The following is a 26459-nucleotide window of genomic DNA, read 5'->3' as shown; positions in this document are numbered from 1 at the left end:
ATGCCTATTTGTGATTGCATTTGTTTAAGTTGAAGTCCAACAGCAACACCTCCACCAAGTGTTAATCTTTTGTATGTCTTTTAGCATTTCGCTACAATGGTGCTGAGACAACCTTATAAAAGACTGAAATCAGTAATATTGGTCTAGTTCTGTATATTGGTTTAGTGATGCATGTTGAAAACAGAAATAATGCTTGGAGTATCTTGCTGCCACATGGAACTACAATACACAGCTACTATAACATGACCAATGTCTTTTGCATAATCTATATAGAATTGTACAGCTATCCCATCAACTCAGATCACCTTTCCTAAGTTTACAGATTTTAGTTTACTATTTGTTAGATGAAAATGTGTCAATATCTGTCATTTTGGCATTCTCTTGATGACTGAAAGGAGGAACCGCAGTTTGCAGTTTCTCAGTGTAACAATTTCAGAACATTGAATTCTGTATTCTAGTCTTATGTTTCTTATTGCCAATATTTGTACCAATAGCATCAATGAGTGACTTGTATAGACCTGTTAGAACCATTTACTTTCTTGCTATATGTCATTGTATCATTCACAGATCGTACTTCCATTAATGAAAAATTGCACCGTTATTTCTCTTACAGGCATACAATAACACACAGATAAACAGAAAGATTAACTGTTTGATCTAACAATGTATTCAGTTTTTCATTAGCCCAGAATACAAAGTTGCTTCATCAGACCACACTATTAAATCACGAATCACCCCACATAACTGGACATTCCTTTTAAGACCATCTTCACCCACTTTTATGTAGTCATATTGATTATTGTACAAATTTATTCCATTATGCATTCTGTTTTTTTTTTTGACATGTAGAAACATTAATTTTATGACAACTTGTGGTACAAAGATTATGCTTACAGTTGTTTGGTAGTAAGCATCAGTAATTCCAGATATTATCTTACAAAAAAGTTCTGTTTCCTATATAAAAGCACAGCAAGTTCAGAATGTTCAGGACAGGAAATAAAATTAGACAACTCTTGTTACCTTATGCTGCAGATGATTTTTATATCTTCATTTTTAATCATTTCTTCTCTAAATTTCAGTGCCCCTCCCAGTACAGATCAGTCATGCAGTACAGCTGCTACTCAGGTGACAGACTAAATGTAGAGGACATATGTGGGCTTCTTAAGTTATAAATTCCTCCATAGGCCAAAGATCAGTTAATTGCTATATTCAGAGGCAGGAGTAGATCTTCTACATTAAATAGGCTACAAAGGGAATCCATGGTAAGATTCAGAATTAGCATCATTTGTTAGCGATTATAATGGCATCACAGTACTAGAAATATGCTGAAACTAGAAGTGGAAACTCGTGAAACCTTCATTTCTGATTGAAATGTTAGCTGTGCGGTTATCATCAATTCTGAATGTAAAATAAGGTAAAGCATGAAAGTCTGTCACACAATGTAATAGGATTCTTTCATAGATTATATGCTTTGGGAACTGTTGTGGTGGAACACTTCAGAGAAAACCTGGAGAATATTGCATGTAAATTTCCTGATCATTGTGTTCTCGTGAGGGAGATTTCAACTCGCCAGCTATAGAAGTGAGTCATGTAATTAAACCATGAGACAAGGATTAATGTGCGGTTGTTCAAAACATCTTTTCTGAAAACTATTTTTAGCATTTAGTTCCAGAACTGATTCATAAATGCAACATACATTAGATCTCTTAGTGACAAACAGACATGAATTTTTCAGTTCTTATTGTAGAGGAGATTTACAATAACTATGTCTTTTAGAGTATCGATGACTTTAGGTATTAACAGGAAAGTTGGCATGTGAGACAAGCAACGGATTGTAGATTATCTGACCAGTCAACTCCAAATACTTGTCTCTGGAGTTGAAATAATGGATGATTAATATATACAATTGAATCATATTGTACAGTGTGCTGTAGAGATGCAAGAACTGAGCAAGGCTGTAAATTGTGGAAAAGTCCCACTATGATTCAATAACTATGTTATGAAGTTGCTACAAAAATAGAATGAGCTTCATCAAACATTTTAAAAAAAAGACCTTTTGCAACAAACAAAAACCGAAAATAGCCAAAACTAGTATCAGGAGAACAAGGCAAGAAGCGTACACTGAATTCAAAAGTAAAATTTTGTCTACAGATCTGCCAAAAAAATCACATGATATGTGACACCACATAATCATCAAATTATGCAGCATTATGAGGATAAATTACTTTTTGGAAGATGAATAAATGGCCAAAGAACTTATTATTACTATTTTACTTCTTATGAGCTTATTCTGTGTTTGCGAATAAGACCTCATATAAGCTGTTGGTCCTATTTTAATTGTCTATTTTAATTAGGACTCCTGATATACACTCCGGGGGGGGGGGGGGGGGGGGCAAAAAAAAAATAAATAAATAAATAAAAGGAAATGATGCACCACAAAGGAATTATATGAATTGGTAAATGTTATGTACATGTACAGACAAACAAACGACCACAATTTTAGAAAAATTGGAACAATTTATTCACGAGAAAGAGCTTCACAAATGGAGTGACACGATAATGCATTGGTACACCACAGGCCCTTACACAAGCAGTTATTCAGCTTGGTACTGACTAATAGGGTTACTGGATGTCCTCCTGAGGGATATCATGCCAAACTCTGTCCAATTGACACATTAGATTGTCAGAATCCTGAGCTGTTGGGCATGTCCTGCCCATAATGCTCCAAATGTTCTCAACTGGGGAGATATCTGGCAACCTTGCTGGCCAAGGTAGGGTTTGGCAAGCACAAAGACAACCAGTAGAAACTCTCGCTGAGTATAGAAGGGCAATATCTTGCTGAAATGTACATCCAGGACGGCCTGCCATGAAGGGCGACACGTCAGGACATAGATTATCATCAGCATGCCATTGTGCTATAAGGGGTCACAGATGACGACCAAATGGGTCCATCTATGAAATGAAATGGCACCCCAGACCGTCATTCCTGGTTGTTGACCATATGGCGGGTAACAATCAAGGTGGTATCCCACCACTATTCAGGGAATCTCCAGACACATCTTCAGCCTAGAATGTCATTGTCTGAAGTACATTTGTCTTCAGTTATGAGTCTTACTTTGAAATGAGTCCCGATTCCTTTGTTCATAACAATAGATCAATAGATGCATGTAAGTACTATCAAAGTAATTTTTAAGAATATCTGTAAAACACACACACACAAACAAACACAGAAAGAGAGAGAGAGAGGGGGGGGGCTGTACATAAAACTGCAAAAGAGATTTCACTGCACCTGAACATGACAACATAATGTGGAGCACAAATGTACAATGTTGTAAAGAATCTGAAATGCTGGCTGTGGTTCATAAGTTGTGTAAAAAAATGTTACGAAAGCGAAGAGGGCTTCATCACAGGCTTAAATGAAGTCAAAGCCTTACTAACAAACAAAAGCTGAATAAAACCAAAATGACATAAAGAAAATTATGATGACAGCACTCAATGAACTCAAAAGCTAAATTTCGCAGACAATTTTGACCAACAATCCAAAAAGTCTTGGTCTCATTTAAAAATCAGTAAATAAACCAAAATAATCTACCCAGTTACTCAGTGTTCATACTGGCACTGTATAGAAGCAAAATACTGAATGCAATCTTGGTAGCAGATTGTAACACAATTCCTTCTAGTAAACTTGTATCAACACTAAAATGACAGATACTGAGATTAGTGATAGTCGAATAGAAAATCAATTAAAATTGCTCAACAGTGGAATGGCATCTCGAAGTGATTTGACACCTTAACCTTCTACACAGATTATGTGAGGTAACTTACTCCGCTTCTCGCAGCTGTTTATTGTAGGTCAATGAAGCAACAAGCAGTTCCACATGACTGGTAAAAAGTGCGGGTCATTCCCATTTTCCAAGAAATGTCACCAGAAAGTTACACATAACTGTAGGGTTATGTCACTGACTCCAATCCATTGCAAAATTATGGAACCTGTTTTAATGCTGTCTTACTACAACAATGCTGTCTTACTACAACCTTCGTGGAGAATTAAAATTTCCACTATAGAAACCAACATGGATTTCACAACACAGAGATGAAGTGAAATTCAGCTCACTCAGTTTGTCCATGAGATCCACAGTGACGACGACGCCAAGTTGATGCTGTGTTCCATGACTTCTGGAAAGCATTTGATCCAGTTTCCCACTGTTATTAACTGGACAAAATATGAGCTTACTGAGTAGCAGACAAGATTATTCAGGGCTTCCTAGCAGACAAAACTCAACTTGTCAGTCACAATCTGAAAAACTTCATACATATATATTGTTTACAATATGCGTAAATATAAACCACCTAGTGGATAACATTGTAAGTTCCTTGTGGCTGTTCATGGACCATGCTGTTGTCCATAGGAAAGTTGCACTGCAGGAAGGCTGTAGCAAAATGTAGCAAGGCCTGCAGAGGCAAGATTTCTTGGTCCAAGGACTGCACATAAATAAATATAACAACTGTGAATTAATATTGTGAGAAACCCATTTCTGTTTCGTAACACTGTATGCAATAAATCCCTGAAAACAGTAACACCTGTAAAGTATCTAGCAGTGACAATCCAAAGTGACCTAAATGGGAATGACCTCACAAAAGTAGTTGTGCAAAAATTAAATGCTCAGCTGAGATATTTGAAGAATCTTAAGAAAGTGTAATTCTTTCACCAAAGAAGTGGGTCAAAAAGCATCCATTTGACTGATTCTTGAGTACTGCTTGTCTGTCTACATTCTTACTGTGTAAGGTTAATAGGAGTTGGAGGGCAGGAGGGAGGGAGGGGGAGGGGGAGAGAATGTGAATGTGTGTGAAATCTTATGAAATCTTATGGGACTTAACTGCTAAGGTCATCAGTCCCTAAGCTTACACACTACTTAACCTAAATTATCCTAAAGACAAAGACACCCACCCATGCCCGAGGGAGGACTCGAACCTCTGCCGGGACCAGCCGCACAGTCCATGAATGCAGCCCCTTAGACCGCTTGGCTAATCCCGCATGGCAGGGGGGAGGGGGGGGGGAAGCCTGCACAGGAAAGGCATGTTTCATCACCAGTTAATCCAGTAAATGCGAGAATGTTCTGGGGATGCTCATTACATTCCAGCGGCAGATGCTACAAGAAAGCCATTGACCTGTAAGGGATAGTTTACTGTTCAAATCCTGAGTTTGTACATTCCAAGAAGAATAACATCAAAGAAATTAAAGCTTATTCAGAGGTTTACAAAAAGCAATTCTTCCCAGGCATCATTCAATAATGGAACAGTAACGGGCACAAATGATGCTTATACCAGAGATGCCTTCCCCTTACACATTGTAAGGTGACTCGCAGGGTATAAATGTAGATGTAGAGCAAGACTTCACAGCAAATGTGCCATTTGAGCAAACAGTGAGTGCACATCTATGAGCTGCAAGTACTGTACCCCCTCCATTGTCATAGGGAAGAGAATGGGGAGCTGTGGGGATCCTTGTGTAAATGAGGAAATCGATCCTGAAGGAAATGCTTGGAGAAAACCAGGATATCTATGTATTTTCTGTCGCATTGCTGATCAGGTACTTCAACCTACAGTTTAGTATAAAATGTGTACTGCAATGTTTTTCATTTTCCCATTTAGTTTGTTACAAATCCTGATTTATTTCCCAAATAGCAGGACTCTGTCTGATCAGATAAGCTAATAAATTCAAAGATAAATTTACATTTTCTGCACTTCCTTCAATACTGCTAAGGATGTCAAATCCAGCTGTATGCCTGTGATATCTGCACTCTGACAGAGCGCTAAACAATGTGCAATGAATTCTTAACGAAGAATTTGTGAACTGGCTTTGAATGTCATCATTATATGCCTTTATATGTATGGGAGCATGATTTTCATGTTTGATAAAAGCTCCTCACAAAATTATTCTACCTGAAGTGGATAAATGTTCAGTTGCAACTACTAAGTTTTCTAGTATTAAATCACCACTATGATAGCACACTAGGCCTTTGCTAAAGTAAGCAATTTTTCAGTTCATCTAGATGGCGACCTACTTGGTTTTACTTCCTCTTCTTCCACCTACTGAGAGATTTTTCTCTTAAGTTTTAAAATGTCTTGTAAATGCTAAGGTCCTTCAATTTTCCGTTTCCATATTCTTTGACATGGTGAGACATGTGGAGCCTTTTTAAACTGAACTACCTGAAAGTATTTAATATCTTATGATACACTAAATCTTTTGCAAACACATCACTTCTTGCATAAAAAGACAAGATTCCTTAAACTGCAGATTAAAGTGTGAAGGTTCAGTCAATGATATACAATGCTGTCTTGTCATCATTGCTATTATTTCACAGCTGCTGCTTCTCCAGTGTTGATGCAACCACAGTGTGCATGTATATTTTCCACACTCACCATCCAGCCACTACTGCACTACTCATGAGCAAGAATCCTATCAAGTGCGAGTACTCACACTCCAATTCAGTGAGTTGTTAAGCCCCAATGTAGACAGTCACAGAAATCAAGACATCTGCTCTCAGTGGTGAATATGGCTTTGCACCATTCACCCCTTTGGTTGCCAGGCTGCAAGATGATGAGACATGAGAGGTAGCATGGCAAGCAGCATCTTCGTTCAAAGCTCAGCATCCCACAAATGATGCCTGATGGCTTTATCTGGCATAATGGGTGCAATATGCCAAAGCTGCCGCACAATCGGCAATGGCTTCTTGTATGATGCAGTATCCCAAGCACAAATTTGTATGTCACTGTCATCTTGAATCAGGATCATGAACAGGTGCACCTTCGTCGAAAAACCAACATCAACAACATCCAAATGCATCTCATATTCAATGCATTGTTTCTGGAGGGTCATAGACCAACAACATGGATTCATTGAAATTCAGATAATTACATGAATCTGTTCTTCAGACTCAGCTTCAAGTTACTATAATGTTTAACAACTCACTAAAATAGTCATAACAACAGACTGTCATCTCAAATACAATTTTTATGGGGTCAACTTTTCATACTTTGCATTGTTTCCTATTCCAGCACATTCTGACTTATTGCTTTTATTGCCTGTTATCAGTTCCTCACTCAAATGTCTTTCTAAAAGTTCATTTTTCATTGATGAACATGTAAATTTATGAGATTGACGTTTGGGTCCCTGGGATGGAGTAGTTTAGCTGGTAGAATGACTGAATTTGGACATGGGAGCATCAGTGAAATTTGACTTTCCTTCTACTTAGAGAACTAGAATTTTCACAATGGTATAGATTCTGAGTACAGACCATCTATAAAGTACAATTTGCTACATATATGGGTCAGCAGTGAGTTATAAAGCACCTGCAAAATCCCGAAACAAACAGCTATAATAAAGGATGGATAGATAGATTATTAGTGCTGTGGCCGAAAGCTGTACGTGAGCATCTTTTAATTGTGCCTGTCTGCAACTTGTGTCTTCAGAATGAGATTTTCACTCTGCAGCAGAGTGTGTGCTGATATGAAACTTCCTGGCAGATTAAAACTGTGTGCTGAACCGAGACTCGAACTTGGGATCTTTGCCTTTCGCGGGCAAGTGCTCCACCATCTGAGCTACCAAGCACGACTCACGCCCCTTCCTCACAGCTTTACTTCCATCAGTACCTCGTCTCCTACCTTCCAAACTTTACAGAAGCTCTCCTGCAAACCTTGCAGAACTAGCACTCCTGAAAGAAAGGATATTGCGGAGACATGGCTTAGCCACATGTCTGACGTGTCTTCTTTACCGTAAGTAGTCAACTGTCTTTTCCTACATTGTGAAATATAAATCATTGTACACAAGGAAAAAGGTAGATAGCGATAATCATCTATGAGGGTAGCAAACAATGTTAACCTGCCACTAAGTCAGTAAGATACAGCCAAGGGCCATCCAGTCAAAAGGCTCAAAAGACTATACAGTAATATTTCACCACTTATTTTGCAAATAAAGAGATTGTTTGAATCAGACCTGTCTGTGCAGTGAACAAATACTTCATCTTTCTCAATGGGATCAGTTATTGCCTCACTGTTGTGTTATTTGCTGTTGAACTGTCCATATACTGCATCTTGGACATTTAATAAACACTATTGTTAGCACACTCAACCAATGAGTCGGTAACAATTGTATCATACATAATAAGTAAAAAAGAACACGAAAATATGCTTTGGATACATCAATGTTTATTTGTACTCAAGGAATTCTGTTTCACGTACATACCTGTACTTTATAAGATTACAGTAGAAATGACTTGTGCAAAAAGAAAATTAAGTATTTGCATTTCAGATCAAATCAGAATACAAACTAAACTGACACAGATACAATAACAGTACCACTGCATGGGGACCAGCACAGTGCCAAACTAAAATATATCAATCACCAAAAAGACAAAAAAATGCTACCACCACTTTATTAAGAAATAAATATGAACAGTGCTTCAACACCATAATAACAATAAGTGTTTGAACATATTCGTTTACTAAAAGTATGAACAATAAAGTTTCCTGTGCCCAAAGAAATACAAAAAAATCCCAACGTTTCAGCCCCCCCCCCCACACACACACACAAAATGTTACATATGTTATTCCATCTGTGGCTACAGCATGCTAACTTAAACATTACAGATCTATTTCCATTTCAAGTCAGTCTTAATTTTTGTTACTTCTGTACCAACAATGGCAAACTGTTCCACACACAAAAAAAATCAGCTCCATAATTAAAATATAACTAGATAAACTCCTTCTAAACAAATTACATAATTTTCTTTATCGAGATTACATTAATCAAGATGAAAAACCATGATTCAACCATTTAGATCATAAACAACCAAACAACCAATGGGCATGTAAAAGTCAAAGATAACTCTTGCTTTAGCTTTCAAATATTCCAGGTTCAAGACTGGGTGTTTAAAAACTCAACATTCTGATGCCTGAACAGGATTTTTTACAAGGCATGTGAAATTATTTGGCAAGGTGAAGAGGTAGCCTTAGCAGGAACTAATTTGGTCACATGATGCGGTACAGTCACATTCGGAATCAAAGTGGCACGTCTTGTTACTTTGTAGTGTGAGAGTGAAAATAACTTCAAAGGAAGCCACAAGAACTTGCTGTTAACATCATTAATTTTAGTCACAATGGAAAAAAGAAAGGTACGATAGGCAACAAATTTTGGCAAGCAAACATTTAGCAACATGATGAGGGACAACATGATGCTGATTGATTTTATTATTTTTCAGTTTCCTTGTCCATTTTCCTCCAGGAGGCATCACACACTTTTGCTGTGATTCACGGTCTTTCAAGTCTTCTAACGTCACCATACTGTGAAAGAAAGTTGGTCTTGTTGTATATTTGTTAGCATTTTTGGCTAGTAACACCAAGGTGCTGGGTTCAATTCTTTTTCTGGTGGAAAAGTCTGGAGCAGTTCCGCTCATCCTTGTGGGGGCACTATGAATAAATGTTGAAAACTGACAGAGTCTGACAACTATTCTCAAACAACTGTGTCATGGAAATGCTTCACATTATGAATGCACAGTCTCAATTTGTGGCCACTTCTGCTCTATGAGTACAATAAGCAAATTTCAGACTATCATGTAGAAATGGGCAGAAAAAATAAAAAAATACAGAAATGCAAGGAAAGCCAAACTTTTGCATTAACAAATGAGCACCAACTTTCTCCTGTTGACTCCACAGACAAAATTTTGTAACAAAATGATTCGCCATACTATCTATACTTAAATCCTATAGAACTCGTCTGGAACCTTGCATAGAATATGATACTTAGTCGTAATATGCCAAATATCTCACTCTCTAATGGGGGAAAAAAAGACTGATGCTTTTGCTGCTAATAAACATATGTCTTGTGTTGCCTTGATGTAATGCTACTTCAGCAGTTTGTGTGTCAATTTCACAGCTTTTATATTCAAGTAGCTTTTCAGTTTGTCTCACAAGGTTGAGCGGACCTCTTTCCGGACCTTTCCAACAAAAAAAAAAAAATTTGAAGTTGTCAGCGGGAACTGAGCTCAAACCTCAGCAATGATAGCCAAAACCGTTAACCACTAGCAGTCTATTGCTCTAACTATTGTGACATCAGTATTGTGATGTTAGAAGACTTGAAAGGCTGGTTGTCATGCAAAAAAAAATGTATGATGTACTAACAAAGGAACTGAAAATGTCTTAAATTAATAAGCACAGATTCGAAGAAAGCGACGGCATCATCATCCGTGACTGAAACAGCAAACAACGAATCAACAGTCACTGCCATGGAAAATAATGCGACCACTGGGGAAGTGAGTTTATGGGTACTGCCAACCAAGCCTCATGAGCAGCTAACCTGAGCAATATTGTACACATTGTTTTTCTTTTGGTTCTAAATGGCCACTTCATTTAGTGGCACTTAAAGAAATGTAGCGTTTCAAAGCACTCCACTTGTTAGAATACAAGTGTACACTATTTCTACTTTCCCTCCCTGCTTCTTGGGGGTAAACATGACAAGATGTGCATTCATACTTCATCTTTCTCAATGGGAGCACTTATTGCCTCACTGTTGTGTTATTCTCTGAAGATTAATATACACCTGAAACATTGCTAAGCAACTGTCTCAGGTTTCCATGTTTTTCAATGGCACTCAAAACTTTGTTTTGTATGTTAGGTCATGACCAACTTTCTAAATCTGTTTTAATTAATCTCGCACACTACCCCCACAGCACACATATAAAAGACTTTAAAGTTAAGCACTATTCACAAAACTTAGATTCATTTGCAGTTTCTCACATATTTTTCATAAAATGTAGCTGATTTTGTGTGATTACAATTTTGTTTAGTTTACGGTACATACCAATCCATCAGCAACATACTTTTCATAATCTAAGATCTGTTACAAGTTAAATGCTTCGCTATCCCAGTTATTCATAGGATTTATGTTTAATGCAAAAAAAATTGTAATCTAATAGTTCCTTTCCTTAAGTGATCGTAACCTCATTCTCAAATTTCTCAGAGTCTGTTACTATACTCACCCACCTCACATTTACTTCTTTACCCTGAAACAGTTCAGTAAATAGTTTGCAACCTCATTATGTCACTTACATGGTAAACAGATAACATTATGTTGAAGAAACAGATTAAGAGATGTAAACTGGTAGCTCACTTTTTTAGCAATACAAGTCCTGCCTTATAAATTATTTTATTTCAACATACAAAAATGCTTTGTCAAAATAATTGTAAATGTGCAATCAAAAATATGAAATATGCAATTAAAAGGCACTGTATCTTATGTCTTTTGCATGACAATAAGGAACTTTGTTATTACATAATTTTAATACAAATACAGACTTTCTGCAACAATAACAGCAAATCACCACACTTTACTTTCCTGCTTTTGAAAGTAAATTATAGTAATGCATGGTTTGATTTACATGTTTACCTTGACACGCAAAAACTAGAATTCCAGGCCTGATGAATTATAGGAACAACACTTTACACTGTAGTTAACTTTTCTCTGGCAGTTCATGTAAGTTACATTTAAAATGTCCTTCTTTGCAGCACATATAACTACAAAATAATCTTCTTGGCAATGTAGCTTATAAATGTGCAACAGTATTTTGGGTACTATATTTCTGTTCTACATAAGGTATCATATTACTGGATCAGTTTACTTATTGCATTAAGAGCATTACATTTACTTCACAACTATATTTAAAACTACATACACTATTGTTTCATAAATGAATCACAACTGTAGAATATGTTGCTTCAAATAAACTCACAATAGTATAACACAGTTCTGACATCATTAATTTTTGGTACTTACACACAGTTCACCAGTTTAATAGTTACACCATGTTACAAAATGAAAAATTGTAATCTGGTAAAGAGAAATCCTAAACACAGGTGGAAACTCTTATAAATTTCTTTTATTTCTGTCTATGATCGCAAAATTATTAAGTCCTCAGACTATTAGTTTCAGTCAGCAATGACACCTTCAGATCTGCAGCAAAACGTGGGAAAAACCATATACAATAAATGGACAGTCAACACCTCGAAACATTAAAATAGCCGATAATGAAAAGTATTACTGACAAACATGTAGAAAACATGCACTTAAAATACGACAAGAAATAACTATTTTAAAACATGTCCTAATATAATGAACCCATAGTGACATCATCATAAGACACACACAAAATCAGCATACCATCCTTCCACATATTTAAAATATGATATATACCAGGCACAGTGGCACAGTATCAACGGAATAATCTTGTTAACAAAATGGTTCTAATGGCTCTGAGCACTATGGGACTTAACTTCTGTGGTCATCAGTCCCCTAGAACTTAGAACTGCTTAAACCTAACTAACCTAAGGACATCACACACATCCACGCCCGAGGCAAGATTCGAACCTGCGACCGTAGCGGTCACGCGGTTCTAGACTGAAGCGCCTAGAACCGCACGGCCACACCGGCCGGCAATCTTGTTAACAGCACCACTGTTCATGACACAATGTAATACAGTAGCAACAAAATGTTTATGTCATAAGCTTGTTGTATGTCACTACTGTAAGCCCACACATATTCATCAATTATATAACTGTACAAAATGCAATAAAAAGAAGAATACAATAGGTAACGTCTATGGTGGGCTTACCAGGTGTGTAAGTTATTACAGTGATAAAATGCAATAAATTAAAAACACAGCTAAAGTTATTTAAACTGTTAAAAGGAAATGGTTAAGTGCTGATTTGTAATTCTGGGATTTGGCTAACAGAATAATACAAAAATGATAAAATAAGTGGGGAAAGAAGCCAAATGGATGAAACAATGCTATGCTGATTTTGTTTGTATCTTCTGACAATGCCACTATGGCTTCTTTATATTAGGACTTAATAGGCATGCCTGCTCATGTTTTAGGCACATGTTTTCCACATCTATGTTAGAAATACTCTTCATTATGGCCTATTTTATTGTTTTAAGATGTCACTTGCTGGATACTACTGTCCTGTTTGCTACCATGTCACAGCTTGTGAAAAAAAACTGTTATGTAATTTTCAATGAATTTTTTATATTAAGTACTATGATAACATGTGTCCAGTATGTCACAACTGTTCTCTTTCAACAAGTTGCTATCTTTAATCAATACTGATTGCAGTATATGTAAAATATTATATTTATACCAGAAAACGATTTTATCAGAGCCACAAATGTACAATTATTTTTTGACACACACAAAAAGTGTACAATCTCTATTCTCTCCTTTATAGGACGCTTGTACTCAGCATGCAAGACAATAATAATCAGTAAAGTGAGGAAAATGGAATATTTGCACTGCACAGTGAATTGCTGCATTTTTCAATACTGACTCTTCGTACAATAAGATTTTAAAAAAAGAAAAGAAAATCAACACACACACACACACACACACACAACTGTTACGCATTTAAATGGCGTTAATAGTACAAAATATATAACCATTCAAGACACATTATTGCAGATTGACGTTACTGCTAGTAAAGACAATTTTAGCAATTCCCTTCATGCATCACAAGTATAAAACTTATAACTGCAGTACATTTGTAATGACTTATGAATGAATGCAGGGGAAGAATAGAATGCAACGTGCAAAAAAACATGCATTTCACAATTGTTATGGGCTATTTTTTAACTTACAAGTAATTTTTTTTTAAATTTCCATGCTTATATGGGAAATTCCTGGCAGTTAAACACAGTTTTTACAAACAGCTCATCACATCATATTCCTTTTAATAACACAGTACACCAGTTACTGTGCATGCAAACACTCAACAGCACACACAAAAGGTGGTGCAGATGAAAGACCACATTATTCAATATGTATTTCAGGTAAGTCAGTCATAAAATTAAAATGAGAAAGAGAAAATTACACTGAGGCGACAAAAGTCATGAGATAGCTATATATGCGGTAGTATTGCATACACAAGGTATAAAAGGGGAATGCATTGGTGGAGCTGTCATTTGTACTCAGGTGTTTCATGTGAAAAGGTGTCCAACGTGATTATGGCCACTCAATAGCAATTAACAGATGCTGAACGCAGAATGGTAGTTGGAGCTAGATGCATGGGACATTCCATTTCAGACTCCCACAGAGTCTAGAATGTGCTGAGAATACCAGTTTTAAGGCATTACCTCTCACCACATACAATGCATTTGCTAACGGCCTTCACTTAATGACCAAGAGCAGTTGTGTTTGCTTACAGTTATCAGTGCTAACAGAAAAGTAACAATATGTTAAATAATTGGAGGAATCTGAAATGTACAATGAACATATCCATTAGGACAGAGCAGTAAAATTTGATGTTAATGGATTGTGACAGCAGAACAATGCGAGTGCTTTTGCTTTGCCTATAGCTTGTAACCATATTGGTTGGACAGTCAATGATTGGAATACCATGGCCTGGTCAAATGCGCCTCAATTTAAATTGGTAAGAGCTGATGGTAGGGTTCGAGTGTGGCGCAGACCTCATGACGCCATGGAGCCAAGGTGTCAACAAGACACTTCACAAGCTGATGGAAGCCCCATAATGATGTTGCATGTGTTTACACGGAATGGACTACGTCCTCTGGTCCAACTGAACTGATCACTGACTAGAAATGGTTATGTTTGGCCACTTGGAGACAACTTGCAGCCATTCATGGACTTCATGTTCCCAAACAATGATGGAATTTTTATGGATGACAATGCACCATGTCACTGAGCCACAACTGTTCACGATTGGTTCAAAGAACATTCCAGATAATTCAAACTAATGATTTGGCTACTCAGATCGTCCAACATTAAACCCATCAAACATTTATGGGACATAATCGAAAGGTCAGTTCATGCACAAAATCCTGCACCAGCAAGACTTTCACTATTATGGACAGCTATAGGGGCAGTGTGACTCAATATTTTGGCAGGGGACTTCCAGTGACTTTTGAGTCTGTGCCACGTCAAGTTGCAGTACTACACTAGGCAAAATGAGGTCCGACACAATACTGGGGGGTGCCCCATGAGTTTTGTCACCTCAGTGGATATGGTGACCTTATTAACCAGCATTTTTATTTGTCCTTTTTCTAAGAATAGTATATGCCGTAGATGACACCATTCTTAAGATTTGTACTATAAAGTATGCCAAACAAGATTTGTTTCTGACTGAGACACTAATATTTTTACCCATTTAATATATACGACAATAAAATAGCCTAATGTAAAATAATGCCTCTAATATTAGTGTTATTTCAGTTCTTGGGCATTTTTCTCAAAAAGCAAAATGAACATCAGCCATTATTTTGTACTCATAAATCACTCAAAGTAAACACACCACAGTTTTTACAAATTTGTGCCCTTCAGTTGATATTTAGCAATACTCCCATCCCCCTCTCAATAAAAATCAATATGGCAAATATGTGTCACACAAAAATTTCATATGTGCCTTATAGCCTACTCAATACTATTACTCCAAAAATATAGCTTCATAAAAAGGAAGAATCTGGACAGGTAGTCTTAAAGTCAGTAGCAGCTGCACATACGTCTTTTTTAATGAGCAAAGCATCTAAGCTGTCGATAGGATGGTTAGTATTTCACGATGTTTGCAAGTTGTCAGCTGCAGCTGCGAATGCCAATGATAGGCCCACAAGCACCGCCAAAGCACCCATACTCATTCCACTCGAGGCAACATCTGCAATTCATCATATTGAGCTAAGTGTCAAGACTGTGCCTCTATTACACTACTGAAGATAAAAAGAAGTAATAAAGTGCCACATATATCCCTCACATTTAAGACTTAAAAAATCTATAGCAAAATAACACATAATGGTTTCTGGAAAAAAATTGACATTAACACTTGTACTTAATATTACTATCATCTCTTACAATACCATTCACTTGTCTCTCATCAGGCAGAACTTTTAAGCCAAAAGATACTGCAAGGGATGAGCTACTGAGATTCATGGTGACAATTTCTGGAAAAAATTTATAATGATAATAACAAAAGCTGAGCCTTGTTGCTGCAGCAACTAAGTTTGGGTTCTTGTTTCACTTTTCATTTTTAGCTTTGGTATCACAATGCCATCATCCCTCTACAGATGAGTGGTCATTTTGTGGAGAAAAAAGGCATTTGATTCCCAGTACTTAAAGGGTTTTGTCCTTGGTAGGAGGACTGAAAAATGATGCACTCAGCGCTCTAAGGCCAAGTAAAGGCTACGCAAATGGAAAATAGCTGCACCAAGGTTGGAAAGCTGACAATGAGTTGGAGAGCAGTGTGTTGACCACATGCCCTCCATATGGCACCTTACAATGATGTTGGCAGATAATATGGTGCCTGGTCAGCAGAAAGTAACCTTTAGGGCTTATTATGGAGTTAAAGTTTTCCGAGTGTTATCTTCAACGATTTGAAAAGTTGTTTCCTGGTTCTAACTGTGCCTTTTTTACCTAGTATTTTGTCTTCAAAACATTTATGGGTCCATAAGTTATGTATCATTATGTGACCAAGAAGTTTAATCTTCCTACTTTCTATTTCCTTGAGGTGTTGCTCTTTTTCATTAGCTCTTATATAAGCTGATTCTCCTACCAAACCATATTGAGACTAGCTCTCAGACAGGTACTTACAGGCAGTGCAGGGTAATTTCAGAAGCAAAGAAGGGAAATTAAATAATGGAATATCTCAGGGGTCAGTATTATCCCCTGTACTTCAAAACCTTTATATTTATGATATACCCGAAACCAGTACAATTAAGTTAGCATATGATGACGATCTAGCACCTGCAGTTCAGTACAAAGATTTCAGAAGTGCAGAATGCACTCTAAATGATGGTCTTAAAAAAAACTTAATCTCAGCATTTGCAGATTCATACCCAAGCTCTCTAAAACCAAAGTCAGCAGTTTCCACTCAAACAACAACACAGAAAGTTATAAACTAGAGGTCCATATGAAAAACATAGTGCTTCCATTCCAGAGGCACCCAAATTTTCTTGGAATGACTCTTGATAGGACACTGTCTTTCAGGAAGCATCTAGAAGAAACTTTTAGGAAATTAAGAACACAAAACACCCTTATCCAGAAACTCTGCAGTACTAGCTGGGGGGGCAACAGCACGTACACTTTGAACTTAGGTGCTCAGTTTAATGTTATCTATGGCTGAATATTGTTCTCTGGTAGGGCTGAACATTCCTCAAAATGGTTCAAATGGCTCTAAGCACTATGGAACTTAACATCTGAGGCCAGCAGTCCCCTAGACTTAGAACTACGTAATCCTAACCAACCTAATGACCTCACACAAATCCATGCCCAAGGCAGGATTCGAACCTGCGACCATAGCAGCCTCGTGTTTCTGGACTGAAGTGCCTAGAGCCACTCGGCCACAGCGGCCGGCAAACATTCCTCACATAAATAAAATAGACACTCAGCTCAATACAACCATGGGAATTATTACTGGTTGTTTAAGAACTACTTCCTTGCGCTGGCTTCCAACACTAGGCCACATAGCTCCTCCTCTGTTAAGAACACAAGAAGCAAAATAATGAATAATCTTCAACTTCCCCCCATCCATGAAGATATTTCTAATTTGAGAACACACTGACTTCAGTCCAGAAACACGTCTCTGCAACTGGCCCAAGCAGCTTGCCGATAGCAATTCACCACTGGCATGAAATCTGGACTACAAATACTCCACCTGAAGTGTGATATCTTATTGACCCTCTACAGAGATTCAAGGTCTTTAAACTCCCGCAGCACGAGAGAAAGAATATAAATCACATCCAAACAGCACATGGAGTGTGTACACAACCTGCACAAATGGGGTAAGTAGCCCGCCCCAAGCTGTGACTATGGAACACCAAATGAGACCATCCAGCACATTGTCAAGGAGCGGGTCATCAGCACCCGTACACAGTCCAATCTAGCCACTGACATCAATGATGAGGATGATGATGAAATGGTGAGGACAACACAAACACCAAGTCCTCGGGCAGAGAAACTCCCCAACCCGGCCGGGAATCGAACCCAGGACTCCGTGATCCAGAGGTAGCAACGCTAGCCACTAGACCACGAGCTGCGGACCTCGAGGAGCATAAACTGAGAGATTACCTTGTTGACCCAAATGACTTTTTTCATAGCCACAGCACCAAGCCATGACTGAATAAGGAGACTGGGCATTAGAATATAAAAGTTTTTAATGTTACCTGTATTTGTATCGCTTTATGTATTTTTTGTGTGTTCTTGACAGTATTTCATGTATAGTACTGAACACTACATAAATAAACAAACTTAATTTATGACTCCTAATGCCATTTTTCTCTTGCCTTAAAGATTTCTGTTGCTTATAGCTGCAATTCATCTTTCTTTTTACTTACTGTGCAACTCTCACTTTCATAGAGCAAAGTGCCTTTCATAGAGCAGAGTGCTCTGGACAAAAAATTTAGCAAATCCCGTTCCTATATTGATACACACATTATTAAGAGAATTCTCTTGTACTGGAATATCAGTTTAGCAAAAATTATCTGTTTCCTGCAGAGATGAAGAGGACTTTACAGGACAGAGTAGTGTGGGGAGCTGCATCAAACCAACCTTCTGAGTGAAGATGATAACGACAACATCGACCATCTACTTTCTAATGAAATGCATCTATTACTATAAGAACTTACGCTTCCTAAATAGTAAAACTTCCTCCACTTTAATAATAATAATAAATGTTTCTGTAGCACACAGCATGCATTCTTCCCTGTAATTATGTCATAAACCTGCTGGTCAATTTAGAAGTAGTTCTTTCTCCAGTGGAAAATAGTGTCACTACTAACATGAACTGAAGAAGGCACATGCCATACACAGTTCAGTGCATTAAACCATACTCAGAACTCTGGTTTACTGAAAAGTGCTGTCTACTGTGCATGTTTGCAGATGAAGAAAGGAACAGCTTCTAAGTTTGCAGGCAGTTGCTTGACAACAAAACACATAAGAATGCATATTGGTGGTCACAGTCATATATGTCATATATATTTTATTCATACTTTTACTATTATTTTAATAACTCTTAAGTGAGTTTGATATAGTGTCACTAACGGATCCAGTTGCTCAATTTGGTGAGAACAGGTAACACTAAATCTAGCTTCTGAGACATAAATTTTATAGCAATCTACACATCCACAACAAAAATTCATAGGGGCAATGTCCCAGCAAAAGCAGTTTAAGCTTTATAAGAAATTTTGTAACATTAAAAGTGGAAGATGTATATTCAAAACTGGTGGACAAAATGAATTAGAATGACATGGGTCAGTAAGCTTAAAATTGTGAATACTTTGAAACAAGCCCTTTGTAGAGGAGGTTATTTTCTTTTAAGTATACAATTCAGATTGGATGATAATCTGAAAAGTCATGCCTGCAAGTGGTACACCCCAGAAAATTCTTCTCATTTGTTTGGAAGCTGCCATTTTAGTGAAATATCAATGTATGATGCAATTTATTGTCCAAAAATTTGGTAGGTTGACTAGCTAATAACCTGTTTTCTCTATATTGATATGACATGGATGATGAATATACCTGTTAAATAAGGCATGTTTATATTTGTATGATATGGAGTGCTTATTTATAACGAGACAGCAGTCCATTAGAATACAATTGAGACATAAGAATATGTCAGAATGAATTTACAAATTATTGATAAGTCAATGAAATACTACTGAGTTCCCACCTTTATCCCGAGACTTAAAAGCTGTCAAATTTTCCCTATGGCTACATTTAATGGACATTGCTTACCAGATAAAATAACTAAGTTGTATGCAGTGCATGCAAGTATTAAGTGTCATGTGCAGCTATTATACAAGATTCATAAACAAAAAGTTTGTGCAGGAAAAGGAAGGAAAAAAGGAAAGATTAAGGTTTAAATTCCTGACAATGAGGAGATCATTAGCGAAGGCTCACAAGTGCAGATTGGATAACGATAAGGAAGGAAACTGGTCATGGCCTTTCAACGGAAGCATCCTGGCATTCGTCTTATGTTATTTACAGGAACTATGGAAAATCTAAGTCTGGTTGGCCAGAAGGGGATTTCAGCCACCGTGGTCCCAAATATGAGTCTAGTGAAACCACGGCACCATTTCGCTTGCTGTTTGTGTGCAAAGAGTGATACTACTTAGGACTTATGCTGATTCCATAATACAAAGCCATCTTTCACATATATCTCGGTTGCCATCAATACAAAGTAGCTGTCATTTGAGAGCAATACTCATATACCATCAATTTGTTAACATCAATAAAATGACACATACAAGCCCAAATTTCATATTTAAACATCTAATGAAACCCATCTTCACAAATAGTTTCACATATCTCTCAATCTCTTATTGTAAGCATAAAATCTAGTGATGGAAGTCGTTTCTGAAAGTATTTGTATGGAGTGTAGCCATGTATGGAAGTGAAACATGGACGATAAATAGTTTAGTCAAGAAGAGAATAGAAGTTTGCAAAATGTGGTGCTACAGAAGAATGCTGAAGATTAGATGGGTAGATCACATAACTAATGAGGAGGTATAGAATAGAATTGGGGAGAAGAGGAGCTTGTGGCACAACTTGACTAGAATCGGTTGGTAGGACATGTTCTGAGGCATCAAGGGATCACCAATTTAGTATTGGAGGGCAGCGTCGAGGGTAAACATTGTAGAGGGAGACCAAGAGATGAATACACCAAGAAGGTTCAGAAGGATGTAGGTTGCAGTAGGTACTGGGAGATTAAGAATCTTGCACAGGATAGAGTAGCATGGAGAGCTGCATCAAACCAGTCTCAGGACTGAAGACCACAACAACAACAACTCATATTGTTAAAGAGTATATACAATATCCACCTGCAACTTGTCTGTTAACTGAGATAAGTTTGTAATGTCAATATATGTAAGTTCTATGTGGTTGAATAATGCAACATACAACAGTAGGACATAACAACAAGAGGAATCACTGCCGCTAATAACAAAATCATACATGGGTGGAATTCTACACAGTGACCAATTACCATGTTAAAAAAACACCCAGATCAGCACTAGCCATATACCATTTAACATACAAGAAGGTAAGTAAGAATGGATGCAGAAGTGCATTAGTTACAACTTTCTAACCTCTACAAATATCACATGAAAAAAATTGTAAACCATGTAATTCAGAGATTATACAGTCAATAAGAAACTAAATCTAAAATCAGAAATGAACTGTTAAAAATTAAAGCTCAAATGAAGTTAAAGGTAATCATCATATTAACAGCAACAAGAATCAAGAACACACCCTGACCACCAGTCACCACCACCACAATAAAATGTTTTAATCACAAGCTCTCAAATCAAGTACTTTTTGTCTTTTAGTTTCTAATCAAAACAGCCTAAAATATTCCCTTAGCTTTTTTTATTTATGTACTCTTCAAACAGATGTCATAAAATAATTTCCTTTCACTGTATAATTTTCTAAAACAGCTAATGAGGCCATTACACACATTTTCTCCAAACGGTTTAACAAATCATGTCCTTCAATAAAATGACACATACAAGCCCAAATTTCATATTTAAGCATCTAATGAAACCCATCTTCACAAATAGTTTCACATATCTCTCAATCTCTTATTGTAAGCATAAAATCTAGTGATGGAAGTGAATTTTTCAAAGTGAAAGACTACAGAAGAAAACAGAAAAGTCAAATTCTGCAAATAATTTGGCTGAGATTAAAATTTTCCAGAACAATGAATATGGTTGTTAGAAACAAAATGCAATACAATGGAATGGAGAACATTGGTGTTCAAATTCTATGGTAGATATATGCAAACACAACAGACACTCCTTAAATAACAAATACCTGTATCACTTCAAACATAATGGTTATAACTTCACTTACCAGAAGCATTACGAGGTAGACGCTGCAGGGTGAAGTTCATGATTATTGTTCCATTCTCTGGAACAACTACACTCTGCCCCTGAGATGAAGTGTAGCCCGGGGATGATACATTTACAGTATATGTTCCAGGTAACAGTAACCGCCAGAACTCACCATGTTTACTTGTCACTATGTCATGTGCTATGCCTTCTACTGATACTCGTGCAGCCTCAATGGGATCACCATGGTCATTCAAAACAAGTCCTGTAACAATAATCACAATAATAGGATTAATAAAAATAAAATAAAGGCCTTAGGCATAAGTATTAGATTTACCATGATTGCTGGCAATTTAAACTTTGAAATAAGTACTTCATTTGATATTTTGGTTAATATTACAATATCACTTCATTCTATATTATGTAAACAATGTTTCTGTATCTAATAGTTTTTCTGTTAATAGAGAACTAACGGCATCTGTTATCTTTGGAGGCTGATTACAATAAATTATATTAAAAAAATAAAACTAAATTTAGAATGGGGAAACATTAAATATGGTGGCCTGCAATGCTGAGTGCTTACCACACTCCTGTTCCAGATACATATAAATGAGTTACCAGACACAAAGGGGACATGTCAAAAACTGTTATGTTTGTGGATGACACAAGTGAAGGAAACACATCCATGCCAGACACAAATACAGAATAGTATACCATAATTACAACTTGTTCTCTGCAAACAGCTTACCCTTAACCTCTCAAAAAATCATACTATGCAACTGTAAGACAAATAACAATAAATTACAGGCACCAAGGAGCAATGTAAATGAAACACAACCTGTGAAATTTTGATAAATCAAGCTCAAATCTATCTACTTTGCACTTAGAAACCTCCCTCAGTGTGCTGAATTGCAGACAGGGTTGCTAGCATAGAAGCATACTCTACTCAGTCATGTCCTATGGCATAATCTGGAGCAATGCAGTAAAGGACAAAAAAGTATTTATTCTACTGAAGCATGTAATTTGGTCAGCGTGTACATTTTATATCCTAACACATTGTAGAAGCCTCTACATGAATCTAAAGATTCTTACACTGACACACTGGCGTATTTACTGCCTAATGGTATTCGTGGTTAGTAACATGAGTGAATGTAGAATGAACTGTCAACTTCACAACAACATTACTAGCAGTAAAAATAATTTCCAAATAGACTACACACCCCAGCCTAGGAATCAGAAAGAAATTTTATATACTGGTGCTAAAGAATTTAACAGGTTACTCGTAGAATCAGTCAAGAAATTCAAAATTCCCACACATTCCAAACAAGCATTAGTCATGCCTACTACAATTGAATAATCTAGGATGTAAATTCCAGTTCACATTAGTGTTCAAATTACACAGGCTTAACTCTGCTGGTATATAAACAGCTGATACCAATTTGTGTAATGTTAAACAAACACTAAATTTGACATATTAGATAAAAATAACAGCTAAGTAGTATAATTAAAAGAGCAGTAGCTTTTGTTTTTATTTTTTATTTCTGCTTTTCATATCGGAAATAGTCCAATTTTTTTTCTTGGGAAGGGAGTGGGGGTTGAGTGAGTGCAAAATGCATTTTAGGCAAACTGTAAATAGAATAGCGAACCTCGCATTGCCTGAATCGTTGGAAAATGGAGGAAACAAACTGAACTTAATTTTAAAAAGGGTCATGGGAAAAAATTTATACCTTTGAATAGAACCATCACATTTGAAAATTTTTTGCCTAAAGAGACCTTTCTTTGTATCTGCATTGTTTCAGATGCATCACCAAAAAAAGATATGCTACTCAACATAAGTGAGTGGGAACTGTTGATACTAGATAGCATTACTTGCATTTTCCCTCCTGATAATGCTACAACTCGCATTTAAGAGGAGTGTTTTTGGTGGCGCATTGTTGGATGTGTCCTATGGGTGGGTCTTCAGTTTTTATGTTATTCATTCAGGAAACGCATGTTCCAATGAAGAGGCATCTGATATCTTCATGATACTTGGAGAACGTTGTCAGAATTCCAGAATGAGATTTTCACTCTGCAGCGGAGTGTGCGCTGATATGAAACTTCTTGGCAGATTAAAACTGTGTGCCAGACTGAGACTCGAACTTGGGACATTTGCCTTTCGCGTGCAAGTGCTCTACCATCTGAGCTACCCAAGCACGACTCATATCCCATCCTCACAGCTTTAGTTCCATCAGTACCTTATCTCCTACCTTCCAAATTCACAAAAGCTCTCCTACAAGCCTTGCAGAACTAGTGCTCATGGAAGAAAGGATATTGTGGAAACATGGCTTAGCCAAAGCCTAGTGGATGTTACCAGAATAAGATTTTCACTCTGCAGAGGAGTGTGTGCTGATATGAAACTTCCTGGCAGATTAAAGGTCCAAAGTTCACTTCTCAGTCCGCACACAGTTTTAATCTGCCAGGAAGTTTAATATCAGCAGCTCCAGTTTTGGTGGAAGATCACAGCATCACAAAATCATACAAGAATAAGGAAAACTACTAGTTTCTCCAAATAAGTCTTGAACCCATTTAGGTTTCACCAAAGTTTAGGTGTCAATTTATTGGTGATGACTCTCAATCTCTTCCACTACTTCTTTATGCTTGCTTGAAGAGTTTGGGATGGTTAAGTGGTTTCTGCAGACAGATCTGCGGTTCCTCATTTTCAGTAGGCAGACTCTTCACACAATAAAAACATTGTATGATTTTATGGATTTCCTCTGTGTTTCTTTATCAATGGTGACATCGATAGTGTTTGCTGCTTGTGATCTTTGGTGACTTCATTAGTTGGATAATAGAGTTCATGGTATCCTTTATTCAATATTCGTATCAGTTTGGCTTAGAGCAAGTACAGTTTAAAAGGAGTACTTCTAAGTACATATGTTTGTGCTGGGATTACCTGCATGTGTCTTAGTGGATACGCAAACTGCTGGTATTTTCTTACTAAGTTGCTTTTAGTTAATTTGTCCCAATAACATTTTTGAGGTTTAACTTCAGAATTTTTTTAAAATTTCCAAACCTTCATTTATTTCACATGCACACTGTCATTGTGCTATCTAACAGCCTGTTTACCATTGTCTGTACACAGTAATAGTTCAGTTTTTACACTACACAACTGGTCATTCCTAGACCATACATGAGCACTGTGACACCTGCAACAATCTGACACCTTGTGTTCACTGTCATCAATCATCCTCCGTACAGTCCCGACTTGGCCCCCCATCTGATTTTCATCTGTTTCCAAAACTTAAAGAACATTTTTGAGTACTTCACTTTGATAGTGATGAAGCAGTGCAAGCAAGAGCGAGGTTGTGGTCATCAACAAATCCAAACATTCTACGGTGATGGAAGCAACAAACTAGTCTCTCATTGAGAAAAATGTGTTTGCCAACATGGTGGCTATGTTGGGAAATCAATACATGGACATGAAGAATAAAGATGTAGACTGTTAATATAATATTTGTTTTATTTAGAAAGCTTTATGAGTTTTCATATAAAAGAAGCCTGAAGCACTACTTTTCAGCACACCCTCGTACAAGGGTGTTTCAACAAGAATATAACAATGGAAAATCGATGGAGGGAATGTAACAATACGAGAGGAGGAAAGTTGCTACTCACCATATAGCGGAGATGCTGAGCCGCGACAGGCACAATAAAAATATTCACACAATCATAGCTTTCAGCCATTAAGGCCTTTGTCAGCAGTACACACACACACACACACACACACACACACACACACACACACACACTCATGCAAGCGCAACTTGCACACGCATCTGCAGAGCTGAAACTACACTGCGAGCAGCAGCACCAGTGCATGATGGGAGTGGAAACTGGGTGGGGGTAAGGAGGAGGCTGGGGCGGGGAGGGGGAGGGATAGTATGGTGGGAGTGGCAGACAGTGAAGTGTTGCAGTTTAGACAGAGGGTAGGAGAGAAGGTGCGGAGGGGGGAGGAGGTTAGTAGCGGAAAGGAGAGAAATAAAAACAAAAATAAAATAAATTAAAAGACTGGGTGTGGCGGTGAAATGACGGCTGTGTAGTGCTGGAATGAGAACAGGGAGGGGGCTGGATGGGAGAGGACAGTGAGGGGGCTGGATGGGAGAGGACAGTGACTAATGAAGGTTGAGGCCAGGAGGGTTACGGGAACATAGGATGTATTGCGGGGAAAGTTTCCACCTGTGCAATTCAGAAAAGCTGGTGTTGGTGGGAAGAATCCATATGGCACAGGCTGTGAAGCAGTCATTGAGATGAGGGGTATCATGTTTGGCAGCATGTTCAGCTACTGGGTGGTCCACTTGTTTTTTGGCCACAGTTTTGTCAGTGGCCGTTCATGCAGACAGCCAGCTTGTTGGTTGTCATGCCTACATAGAATACAGGACAGTGGTTGCAGCTTAGCTTGTAGATCACATGACTGGTTTCACAGGTAGCCCTGCCTTTGATGTGATAGGCAATGTTAGTGACCAGACTGGAGTAGGTGGTGGTAGGAGGATGTATGGGACAGATCTTGCATCTAGGTCGATTACAGGGGTATGAGCCATGAGGTAAGAGATTG

The 26459-nt window shown here is 37.5% G+C and overlaps 1 protein-coding gene across 1 annotated transcript in view; it reads right to left on the bottom strand.

Moving 5' to 3' along the window:
- Positions 1–26459, bottom strand: part of LOC126203914 (carboxypeptidase D-like) — a 266351-nt gene that overhangs the window by 185424 nt on the left and 54468 nt on the right. The window contains exon 5 of the mRNA XM_049938305.1: positions 21894–22136. Coding sequence (XP_049794262.1) covers positions 21894–22136 — 243 coding nt within the window. The remainder of the gene's footprint in view (positions 1–21893; positions 22137–26459) is intronic.

This window comes from Schistocerca nitens, chromosome 9, assembly GCF_023898315.1.
Source record: "Schistocerca nitens isolate TAMUIC-IGC-003100 chromosome 9, iqSchNite1.1, whole genome shotgun sequence".
Classification (NCBI taxonomy): domain Eukaryota; kingdom Metazoa; phylum Arthropoda; class Insecta; order Orthoptera; family Acrididae; genus Schistocerca; species Schistocerca nitens.
This window is presented reverse-complemented; position numbering and strand designations above follow the sequence as displayed.